General features: G+C 41.6%; 1 protein-coding gene across 1 annotated transcript in view; it reads left to right on the forward strand.

The window, feature by feature from the left end:
• Positions 1-13,039, forward strand: part of LOC144773748 (guanylate cyclase soluble subunit beta-2-like) — a 152,135-nt gene extending 139,096 nt beyond the window's left edge. The window contains exon 14 of the mRNA XM_078658881.1: positions 12,915-13,039. Within this exon, the coding sequence (XP_078515007.1) occupies positions 12,915-13,039 (125 nt within the window). The remainder of the gene's footprint in view (positions 1-12,914) is intronic.
• The last annotated feature ends 281 nt before the right edge of the window (positions 13,040-13,320 follow it).

Here is a 13,320-nt window from a genome sequence, read left to right on the forward strand (position 1 = left end):
CAAGGCAGCCTAAATATAGTGTTAGCACAGGGGATTCTATCAGTCATTCTTGTTAGATAGGGGTCTGGCCTTTGTTTTTCCCTATGCAAGGTGCAGTAAATTTGGTTGCTGCGTTTCGTGAAACATTAGTAAATGTTCCCATATTGTTTTCATCATGTAAATTTGTCATTACATAGATTCTCTTGATTTCAGTTAAAAAAACAAAGGTAGGGTATATTAAACTATATATAGATACACAAAGAAATAGCATAGCAAATAACTGATTTGAATTATGAAAAATATAAGGTGAAATGTTTGATACGCTTTAAGAGTCCAAGACCCAGTATACCTTTGCTGTAAACAGACTGAGGTTTCAGTCAGTCAGTCTCCCTCGCTAAAATGGTTGCTCACCTTACAGGTCACTCCTGAGGTAAATTACACACACATTTCCTCTTGGGGACTACCTTGTACAGAGCCCTAAGATGTGTTATCCTTTCACTGTAGTCTGAAAATGGTCTTCTGCATTCTACGATCACTCCAGTGACAGCAGTCGCTAAAAAAAGGCTGGGTGACATAGGAAGGGATGATAGATACAAGGGGTAATTCATATTTTGTTAATATAAACAAATACTTATTAAGCCTTAATGGGTGTTATAATCAAGCTGGCGCCCCTTTCTGTTAGTCATTACATGGGTATAATGCGTGGAGGGTGTCTAAAAAGAATAGTAATCACTAAAAAGGAAAGTATATGGCAATTTACATTAGAGGAAAGAAAGAATCTCTCAGAATGCTACTACTCATTCTGATCTGTGGCCCCATTTTAAATTTGATTTACATTATACTGATCTTAATATATATTTGCAGAAAATTACTAACTGCTTTTTGGAGCATTTATTTTCCTTCGACAGATTCCGTTTTAATTCCTCAATGCAATCAGACGATCTCTTTCATATGAAGCAGCAAGACCCCAGGAACTTAAGATGCTTGTGGGAAGAATGAGGGTTTGATCATGTATTGTAAGGAATAAAATACCTTCTGCTTCACTGTTCTGATATTGCAAATCACTTCGGAATTCCATGACCACATAAAGGAACCTGGCATTCAGCCTCATTCCTCTATATAGTCATGCAACTCCTCCGTCACTTGCAATATCCTTGTAACGTATGGCAGGGGGTACTTTCGCCCATGTACAAAATGTGCATGTCAATTATCTACCTATTATACCTGGTATTTATCACAGGCACATCTCCACATCAGAACACACCTCTAATAAAAAAAGGTTGTTTATTACAGGCGACTAGTGTTTTCACAATGGAGCCAATTCTGATCTACTACCCAGTAGAGTATGTGAAAAACGATGAAGTACAGATGCCCTATGTATGTATGCCAGCTAGAGTGACATAACCACCAGTGCTGCTGGTGGTGCACAGACAAAGAGCTCAGGCATTTAGGTACCCACTTACTTCTCACATACGGAGCGGTGGTGACAACAACTGAAATGCAGATGGAACTGTCAGAAATACATCATAGTGTAGGTTGTGTCTGTGTCTGGAAGGTCTGTGCATCTTTTTTGGAAATAAACTGCTCATTTAAGACAGAAGCAATAGTTCTTGTGATACATGTTCTGTCCTAAGCTAACATTGCCTTTGTCACTACAGCCGCCTTTTAAAATATAGCATTTAAAAAGAACAGGTGTTTGAGAGGAAAGGTGTGTTGAGGGTGAAATGGGAAGGGAATAGCCCAAAAATGTAGATTAAGAGGGAATAGACGGAGGCAGACAAGAAGCAAATATGTAGGAGAACAAAGTAAATCATTAACCTGTCATTTCAAAAGACAGAGGGGTATATTAGCAAGAACCTCGTTAAAATTATCGCTGTTTTAGTGGCAGGAAACTGCCACTAAAACGGCGATAATGGGCTTGCTAATATGCGTTATAGAATTCCAATAGAAGCCCAGGTTAGATGTCCTGCACATCTAACCTGGGCTTCCACTGGAATTCTATAACGCATATTAGCAAGCCCATTATCGCCGTTTAAGTGACAGTTTCTTGCCGCTAAAACGCCGATAATTTTAACGAGGTTCTTGCTAATATGTCCCAGAGTTCCACAAAATATTTACAGTATAAAACCCAAATGAACAAACCTATGCAAATAAAAACAAATGTACATAATAAAATACATAGATTTAAAAGGAGTGCATCATTTGAGCCCTCTTGAAATATATACTCAAATCTTCGTACATATGAACCCAAATTTTCATTACAGAATATAAATAATGACAAGAAAAATATTGAGCTGAACCCTAGGAAAGAACAGGAAGGGGAAAATATGCCTGATTTGTCAGCATGAGTGTGGGAAATACTATTTTTCTTGGAGGGAGGTGATGAGTAGAAAGGAGGGTATTTTGGGGGAAATGAGAGGGTGTTATCTCATATCATAAGGAACAAAATACTCCAACTACATACATATTAACGTTGTACAGGGAATGAGGAGACCCTCGAGGAGCCTCACAAACAACACTGGACACCTCTGACATAAAGGGATCCATTTGAACTCTTTGTTGCTAGTCCATCATACAGGAGGACATCCCTGTCAGACACAGCCCCTTCACTCCTGGCTTCCCTGCTTGATCTTCACACTCATCAGACTGAGATTTACTGCAGAGGCAGCAGAGACCTAAAGAACACCACAAGCCCCAGGTACCTGTGCTCAATGGTGTCATGATGGAGTCCATCACATCCATGAAGGCCATTTCATTACCAGTAACCAGAGCTGTGGAGAAGGCCTTATTAAATGGGTTCAATGAGGTGGAATTGCTTGGGGTGGCTTGAGGTGTCTATGCACTTGACTAATAACTACTCTTTCCAGAGTCTTGTTGAGTGCTAGAAGGGCTGCAATGGTTCTGTAAGTCTCAAGAGTGGGTATATTTAGAGTGGTTTATATTTTTACTAATAAATAAATTAACCGCATGCGCGCCAGCGGTTTTCCTGCTGCGCGCTGCGATTTTAAAAAAGCCGTGTTACATGACGAGCTCAGCTCGTCATCAGCGTGCGAGCGGCGCAACTCATGACGAGCTGAGCTCGTCATCAGCGCCGAAGTGGTTAGTGGGTGCATTTAAGCCAGGGAAACCATCTCTACCCATGATGCTAGGCTAGATTAAGTTAAGAATATTTCTATAGGGCTCTAGTAAAGCAATGTTGACTCTGAAGTAAGCAATGAAGTTATAAGCAAAACAATCTTACCTGCTGACTATAAACACTGGTACAAATGTATCAAATATGCAAACTACACAATACATCAAGTCACTTTGATGTGTTGCGTTGCATGAAAGGGAGAAGACAGGAATGTGCGGTATTTAACATTATATGGCACATTTCTACTCTCTGCCTGCGCTGGCGCGCAAACTGCTGCCTAGTGCCAATGCAGGCTACCTTCCACCATGGCCAGTGTTGAACCAGGATTGTTTTTGTGCAGGAAAGGCCACATTTCTGCACAAAAACAATCCTCTGAAGAATGCAGCACACATACAAAGAGGAAAAGATTAGGCGCTATAAAGACATTTCTCCTTATTGCGCCAACCCTGAAGGGTTTAGCATTTTGAAGCATTCCCAGGTCTACTACTAATGGTAAATCTAGGAATGCATCGAAATCCATGGGGCAGAATCGGGAAACATCCTTTACAACGCAACTTTTGCCACGCAGTGCCTTTACGACCCAACTTTTACAACGCAAACCATTACAACGCATTGCGCTGGGGGCGCTCTAGGATAGGGAATAGGTTTAATTTACTATCCAACACCTTCCCTACTATCCACGGGGACTGGAGTTGGAATAGTAAATTAAACTATTCACTATCCAGCGCCCCAAAGCACTATGCGTTGTAAAGGCATGCGTTGTAAAAACCGCGTTGTAAAGGCATGCGTGGTAAAAGCATGCGTTGTAATGTCATACATCCGGCAGAATCACCTTCAAGCGCCTCATACATGCCCTCAAAGCCCTGCACGATGCTGGCCAGCAAACCTCAACCACTACCTCACATTCCAGACACCTACCAGAGACCTGTGCTCTGCCCAACCAGCCCTGGCCACCATGCCACAAATCCGCAAGACCACGGCCGGAGGAGGAAGATCCTTCTCCTGCCTTGCAGCAAAGACCTGTAACACCCTGCTTCTCCACCTGAAGCAATCACTGTCACTGCCTCAATTCAGGAAGGACATCAAGACCTGGCTCTTCGACTGAACCACAGTGCCATCGACAGATCAGCAGCGACCACCCCCCCACCGCCCAGCCCGCAGAGCCTTGAGACCCTTACAGGTGAGCAGTCACGGTTTACAAGGCACCTGATTGATTTATTGATTGGTTGATTGATGATTGATTGATTGCGCAGAAAAGCATAATATAAGGAGCAAAGAAACCAGGGAGTGGTAGAAGCAAACTACCCTGGAATGGGCTCTTGAATCAGCCCAGATACGTAAAGGTGGCTCACCCGGGGTGAATGTCTGAGTTTGGTGGTGATGGCAAAGCGAAATGAAGTGAAAAATGAGTTAATATCTTGAAGGCTGGTGACACTGATATTGGTCCTATAGGATTGTCCATATGACACTCCTTGGCAAGGACCTGGCTTAGAGGATATAATCATGGATAGAACGTATTGTATACTGAAAGCAAGTGGCCACTGTAGCAGTACTCCTCCAGGAGTGCAGAAGGGAGACAGTAATCTCACTCGAATATTTTTTTTTGCCAGTCCCTTTGTTTAGGGTCCTGGAAAGTTAATGGTGCACCATCAGGCGGCTTTGTCAGATCGAAGATGCAGCTTAAGGCACAATAGAAGTGGTTTCTAAAACTAGTACAAATTCTCAAGATGAGGCATAGAGAACTGGACCCAATAAGTCAGATGGAATTTCAAGCACTTGGCACGATAATGCAGGTGAGCACTTCTGACCTGGACACAACACACCAGATTTGGGGGCAGCTATACAAGCCCCTTGCGACACTTTTTTACGCCACTGTTGCGTCACTTTTGTGATGCAGCGGCGACGTAAACAATGAGCCTTCTAGGGAGATGCATCACATTGTAAAGCCCTGCGCCACATTATACCTGCGTCAGGTATAATGTATGCAGGGTGGGCATTCCGACTGCGTCACTTTTACGACGCCACTGCATCAAAACCTTACGCCTGCTCGAAGCAGTGACGCAGCATGATAGGAATAGGTATTCCTAAGCATTGCTAGAGTTGTGTCGTGCATGCGACACGGCTTCAGCAATGCGTTGCCTTTACGCCAACAGATGCGTCACGCATCTGTCAATCCTAGCGCCACAGTGCACCGCATTGTAAATGCGATCCATCTATGCTGGCGCAAGGGTTTTTTTGTGTGACGCAAATTAACTGACAGCTCTCTGCTAATACGCAGAGATGAGTCAGTTCTTGTAAATCTGCCCATGGTCTACAAAAGTAGTAGCAAAGCAATACAACTGATGATGCACTGGGAACTAGAGACTGTTCTAGATGAGTCCCTGAGAAGTCCAGATGAAGCCCCACATATCTGTATAATGTACTCTTGAAGCTCAACATTTGTTTGCTGCTAATTTTATTATCTCTCTTTCAGAGCCCTCAAATTCATTGAGCTTACAGTTGTGCTCTGTGTGCGTAAGAGACTCTTGCACTGCAGTTGTCTGTGCTGTAACTGAGTATGTATGTATTGAGGTTTGTATGCATGCACTTCTGCTGCGCATGCTGTAACGGGTCTGTTCTGTGTGCATGTATCTGTACGTGTATGCACATATGTGTTTGTATATACTTATGTAAATATGCATGCCTGTCTTTCTGCTGCACATGCTGTAACTGGTTTGTTCTGTGTGCGAGCCTGTGTGTGTGCGCGCAGTGGTCTGGTCTTGGCGCGTGTGTCTATGGGTGTGTTAGTGGGTATGAATGCGTGTGCCTGCCTGTACACGTGTGCCTGAGTGTATCGAAGAGTGGGCTGCTGCTGCTTGTTCTGAACCTGTTAGAGAAGCTTAATGAAACCTGTTCACTTTAAAAAAGTGGATGACATTGCCAAAGCTTGTTTTCAATGTAAGACATGTTATTTATTTGTATTAGTTTTACTGTATTACACCTAGTGTCGCTAGACGCTCCTATCTATGAAGGTATGATTAAACTTCATTACTATCACTAGCAATTAAGTTGCAGAGTATAGTGAGGTCTGCAGGTGGTTACCAGACTTTCGTTTTTTTGGGTGTAAAGACCAGTTGACGTTGACATTACAGAGGTATTGAACTAGGGCAACGATGTATTAAATAAGCCACGTCTGCTGTGGCTAGCCTTCGGGCTAGATGATGGCCCCACCAACTTCTGCTCTATCAATGTGCCCAGTCAAAATGAAGTCACATCCAACTCACATCTGCCTTCTGAATGCATGGATTCCAAGGCCCACATCCTCCTGTGATCTGAGTATTTAACAAATAAAGACGCTATCGCTAACTTTGTCAATCCAGTGTCTATTGTAATAACTATTGAGTAAATGCTACCAAGAACTTTAATGTGAAAACACTTTTTCGGGATTTCACTCCATTTAATTTTCCCAACTTTCAGATGCAATTCCACCTCCGCATTCAGATGGCCAACACGTTGTATTTATGAAGTATGCTGACAACACACCACCGCCTAATCGTGAGACTTTTTTTATTTATTGAATTGTTTTTTTATAAGAATTTTTGCTGTGCAAACTGTATACTCCATTTCTTTGATTAATTATAAAGTTACCTTCCTGGGGATAATTCCTAAATCTGAAATATTTCCAACCATTAAGAGGCTGGCTTCACAAACCTGTTCCATAAAAGCTTTTCTAGGCACAACTTCGAGCATGGTATATAAGGCACCAAGCCCGCTTAGCTGCATGATCTTGCAGGTTCATAATTTGCGGTCAGATTGAGTAGAGTTTTGCTGAAAATTGGAGAGAAGTTTGGCCCAGTCGCTCTAAAGGCAATTTTGGGAAAACAAGAATGGACACAAAAATTCGCCACATTCTCAGGCCCCCAATTCTCAATGTAGCTTGATCTGCAGGGTGGACGGCAGGAGACGGGCACAGAGCCCCATCTGCACTGTGGGGGTTTGAGATTGCATATTTTAATGTTATCGTTCCAACTCCAAAAGTGCAGCACAGGCCTGTTCAGACCATGAGGGATACTTAGATAGTTCTGGTTTCAGGTCCCCTTGCAGCTTACAGACCCCATCCTCCTCCCCGCAGCACAAACAGGACGTGCAGCACAATTTTGGATCCTTTCCTGGAACTGCCAGGATGCTTCAAATTTAGGGGCATATTATCAAGAACGGAGTTGAAATTATCAAACTGCTGCTAAAGCGGCGATAATGAGCTTGATAATACAACGTAGAGAATTCCAATAGAAGTCCATGTTCACACCAGAACATGGGCTTCTATGTGAATTCACAAGGGCATATTATCAAGACCATTATCGCCGCTTTAGCAGCAGTGTCCTGCCGTTAAAGCAGCGATAATTCTAATGTCGTTTCTTGATGCCTCTAAGTTTTACTCATTGTGGACAAATGAGGCCACTACTGCCCACATACCCATAATTGAAGAAAAGCAATAACGCCTGGTGGCAGTATAAGTAAGCAGTCTTTGCTGACAAAAAGCAAGTGCAGTACCTATGAAGGTCTCGTGGTGAAGAAGCTAGAGTGTGATTGTAGACATAGAAAATTATTTTTGCTGAAAAAGTATCTCAAAAGAGTACAAAATAACAGTCTAACGAGTATAACATATCAGCATTTCGACCCCTAGAGTTATTATGCAGGGTCTCCATCGGGACGAGGTCAGAGACGTGTGAGGGAGTAGCAACACTATTCATCAATAACAGAAATTACAAAAAAAATTAGTAGATGGAAAAAATAATTTACATTTTGGGTTGCCCTCAAGGTAAAACGCTAACCTTGAAACAAAGGAAACAGGTAAGGAAAATCTACAAAAACAACTAATCAAGAGAGAGAAAGGGCTCTATCAGTCCAATTCAATCACCCAAAAAGAAGATATTTGATTGAATCACGTTATCAGTTCGGTAGGGATGGGCTACACAGCAAAGGATTAAACCATCATTAAAAAGGAAAAACAATCCAAAACCAGTGATTTTCAAAATTGGGGCGAAAACTATGAATGCTAGTGAAGTAGTGAAATGGCTAAGGAAGATGCACTCTTGCGATTAGGATATTAACAAATAAAAAGAGAACGAACATCACTAGGGTAAGAAATTAGTTTACCGAATGTGGTACTACATGTCCACGATATAGGTAAATTTGCATAAACGCGAGGCTTGTAGAGTAAATTAATATATTTAAGAGTTCTGTGCAGGCAATGTATAAAAATTATTTTACTCAAGAGTTCAGTGCGTGGATCAAAAGGTGGACTCAATAAAAGGGCTTAATTGTTAGCCAATTGCTTTTGCACAGCACCATCACTGTCTGAGACCAAAAACTCCTGCAAACGCACTGTTTAAGAGCTTGCTAACTCACCGAGCAGTCAAGAGGGCACTCCTATAAGTGAGCCTTCAAAATGACAAAACAAATTGAAAAATAGAAAGAAAACAAAAGAGCTGTGATAAAAATGCACCTGAGGTATTTATCAATCAATTATGTGCAAATCACTTGAATTTATACTGGAAATTTAGAAAAGGTGGGGCCAAAGAGACATTTAAAAAAAAAGACTATATCAAGGATATAATCCCAAAGACAGACTAACCCAAAACTAGTGTGAGGTAGAAAAAGTGGTAAGAAAGAAAGAAGGGTACAAAGATACGGTGTACATAAAACTTAGGTGATATAATGTGCCACCTATGTTGGCTTTCGTTTTACATTAAATGATATGGGGCAGATTTACAAGCCCCTTGCGCCACTTTTGCGTCACTTTTCCCATGTTAAAAGTGACGCAAAAGTGGCGCAAGGGGCTTGTAATTCTACCCCTCAGTGTATAGCACACCTGAACATCAAAATTATTTACAGAAAAACACAAGCACAAAGTGAAAACTTACTATGTGCTTTCCCAGACAATCAAACTGGAAAATACAAGAGTGCTCTGAGTGAACCCAAAGAGTTTGCTAAGGAAATACTTTCCAGTAATTCGTTTAATCCCAGTTGGACCATCTGGAGGCGGTCTCTCCATCTGCATTCATTAAGTAATATTTTCTTGTTTATGTCTCCACCTGTAAGACTCAGGGTCACATGTTTAATGTCTTCTCATTTGCTGTCTTCAGCGGAGTGATTGTAGACCCTGTAACGATGATCCAAGGATGTCTTAGGGGTGGAACAAAGGATCTGACTCATGTTAAAGAACCCTTGATCATATTTCCTGTAAGGTCTGTCTGATATAAATCTAAGAACTGGGGCACCATATCACGTCAATTCCATTAATTAAATTGCAGTTTTTATGGCTTTTTAAAGTCGAAGTCGGTGCTCATGCTGAAAGCTTTTTGCCCTGAAGTACATTTAAAATACCATTTGATTGTGGGAGCCCCCTTGTTTTGTTACAGTTATTGGTGGTGTTAGTTTTACTTACTCTCTCACTCTGTAATCTTTTGTATACCTGCCTCCCTGGAAAACAAATAGGGCTCTTTTATGGAGCTGATACTGGAAGTTAGTATAGCCAAAAGTCAGTTCACAATTGTTCTCCTGGTGTTGCTGCCAGGACTTAGCTGGGTTATTGGTGTAAATCTGTTCTATCTCTTGTGCCTTTCACTCACAGCACACTTGCCTTTGTGTGAGAGTGACTGCACATAGGGAAGAGATTAATCAGTGTGTATTTACACACGGGTTAGCCTTCTCAACCCACTCTCCCAATATACACACACCAAAACACCCCCATCAGAAAAGGGTTAATCTCTGTGTGTAACCCGCACTCTAGTCCTTAACCTGAACCCTGGGCTGGACTGGCCGTAGCGTGCATCGGGCTTTTCCCTCAGAGGCTGGAAGGGTGGGGGCCGGTTTTGCAGTGGTGGGGGCCGGTTTTGCAGTGATCCTGCTCTATTGGCCCCCAGTAACAAAAGTAGCAGGGGAGATGGTCTGTCAAAATTGCCAGGGCTGGTTTGGGTTCACGGTCTGGCCCAGCTTGAACCTCATCACACACAAAAACAATCAGAGGGATGTGAATAAACCAAGAATGCAAAACAGTTGTTCCGTGACCATCTACCTCTCATGCTAGAACCTAATATGTCCTCACTTTCCCATGCCCACTGCCCATGGTTTTAAAAATATTTTTCGAGCTGAGCTAGAGACCTCAAAAAACCCTTTGGCGTTCACTTGGGTCAAGAATGTCTTTTGTGACATATGCGTGTAATAAGTGCAGTTATGCAGTGGTTTCAAGATCCCTCTGAGGGAGTTCAGAAAAATCTCAAACAGATGCAGCAGGCAACTTAAAAGATAAGATGATCCACAACAAAGTCGCAAGTCCAAGTGATGCTGTAGAGCACAATGCGGCAGCCTGAGTTTGGCTCCTCTTTCTACTGAGAGCGATAATGTCACACTGAAAGCTCTACATACGGACAGAGGATGTGGACCTTCTTCAAATAAACTTGCTCAATGTCTGCAAAAGAACAGACCTCCCTTAAAAAAACAGATCCCTTTGTCTATCCTCGTAAGAGAGTATTGGAGTTGAATCTGCAAGTATATCCTCTCATATAAAGATCAGCACATCAAAAATACTTGAGGATAATCAAGTCATCATTGTTACTTATCAGTTCAGACTTCTTGGAGGAGAAGGTCATCAAAGATTTTTGAGAGGTCATCTAACCCTTAATGTATCAAGGCATGCTTCACCATTTGACAACCTCTTACTCGGAGGAGGAACAATGCCACCGTAGACTCGACCGGGGGGTGGGGGGAAAAAATGCCAAAGGATTACCAATTCAAGGATTTTTTATCGGAAGGTGACTCATTGAATTTCAACTACAAAAGAAGAGATTTCCAGTCAAGAGAGATAATAAGTGTGGATCCTGTACTAGAAACTCAAGAAAACTGGAGACTATACAGCAACCAAAAAGTTAACACCTGGCAGAGAAACTCCCATCAGCCCACCCTTTTGGCGGAGCATCATCATGTGGGATTGAATTGAGGAACCATACTCTATCAAATGATGGTGCGGAGATGGAAACCAAAGATGTAACTCTACCTGGGTGTTTCTCTAATGGTGCTGATAGAATGCAGTGCTAAAGTAAATGTGACAATTAAAAATGACTACTTGGACAGAAAAATGTTTTATTTAGGATTTGTCCAAGTGTCAAGGTTAAAATGACGCCTAATAGTCTGAAAATATAAATATACCGTGGCGCTGTGCAGGGAGGTCAACATGTTTCAGCCAAACAGAGAACATTGTCCGGCTTTCTTCAGGACCAAACGATGTGAAGCTACTGCAAAAGGGTGAAAAAACCTGTGAAAAATAATAATGTAATATAAGTGCGTATTGGTATAATTCAAATCATCCTACCAGGAACTTGGAGCCCCAATGTATACTGGAGGAGAAGAAATATGTTATCCTTTCCTGTGAATAAAGAAAAGGAGAAAAATTGCACACATACATGATACACATAGTTGCTAGTATATTTCCCAGTGATCATCAAGCAGCTGTACAGAAAACACACCAACGGAGAAGTAATCTACTCCGCTAAACAAAAGTTGCTATGACCTTTGTTATAAGAAAATCAATTTGATTTGATTTTGTGGAATGAAATACTCACCCAACTTTTTGTGGGGAATAACCTCACCTGGCAGACGCTCGGGAATATGAGGCCCCGCTCTGTTATGTAAAAATAGAAATTGGACATGATCAATACATCGTGTTGCCATGGCCCAGCCTAATGGCTAGATAATCATTACATAAACTAAAAACTAGTCATTTCATATGGACACTGCTCAACTGACCCTGGAGGCTGAGAAAATGCAAGAATCAGCTGGTAGTGTAGAACTGTTCCATACATGAGAAGGATTCATACATGAGAAGGATAGCTCATTTTATGATGCTGTCAGCATTATAAGGCAGACAGATAAAATGAAGACTGTCAGAAGGCAAATAGATTCTTTCTTAAAAACGCTACAATCGATTGTGCTCAAGGTACCTAAGCATAAAGGCTGGTAGTGAACCAAAGTAGATATACCTGTCCCGTGGGAACAGGAACTTGGTGCTGCTCAGATTGAAATTATGCCGTGAAATACCCAGGACCCAGTAGGTATGCCCTTCCTGTAAAAACGGGACTCGGTGCTGCTCGTTCAGACTTCTTGGAGGAGAAGGTCATCAAAGATTTTTGAGAGGTCATCTAACCCTCAATGTATCAAGGCATGCTTCACCATTTGACAACCTCTTACACGGAGGAGGAACAATGCCACCCTAGACTCGACCGGGGGATGGGGGGCAAAAAATGCCAAAGGATTACCAATTCAAGGATTTTTTATCGGAAAGTGACTTATTGAATTTCACCTTATGACCAATGTTGATGTTTTTACCGAGGCTGTGCTTCTAGCTTTGTTTATCTGTTTATTGTCACCATGTCAAGACCTTTTAGTTTGTTTTTTGTATACGGTTGCTTTGATTTGTTTTTTGCACATTTAAGTCCTGATGTTTGCTACATACAGTCACAATGTCTGTAATACCATAAGAACATTCAGTTACACGTGTTATAATGACTTCAGTGCTTTCTGGATGAGCCTTACCTTGGAAACATTATGTCTGCCTGTCTCTCCACTTGGTGTTTTAAAAAAAAAAAAATTATGGAACATACAAAAACCAACTAAATATGTATGCCATCATCCATTTGGCAAGTGCATCAACAAACCAATATGGCAGTTTGACACAAGCTCCATTCCAGAAGCAAATCAAATAATGCGGACCATGGTATTATTAGTGATAACCAGCAAAACATTTTTGTTTTGTTTTCTGCTTCAGATGTTGATGCACCGGTAAATGACGGGACTCTACCCTCCACCGAGAATCTGAAAAATGAAGAATCTTGCCAGATTGATCCTAATGAGAGTGAAAATATACATTCAAAGTATTGCCTCTTGTTGTAAACAATGACATAGACATTATACCTCATTTATTTTGTCAAAATATATCTTATTGCAACTCAAAGTTGTAAAATATCATAGATTACAAATCCTTGCAGGTAATGACAAAATGTAACAGCATTGTTACAGAGGCTGATGTTTGCCCTAATCCTCATTACAAATAAAATATCCAATTGAATGTTGTGTCCTTTGCAGACTGCTGTGTCCATGGTCTAGTCATGTACCCTACCACCTAAAAGTGACTTCAGCTACTCACTCAGATTGTCCCTGTTGATGGCCACTGA

The sequence above is a fragment of the Lissotriton helveticus genome, chromosome 8 (genome assembly GCF_964261635.1).
Source record: "Lissotriton helveticus chromosome 8, aLisHel1.1, whole genome shotgun sequence".
NCBI classification, from domain to species: Eukaryota; Metazoa; Chordata; class Amphibia; order Caudata; family Salamandridae; genus Lissotriton; species Lissotriton helveticus.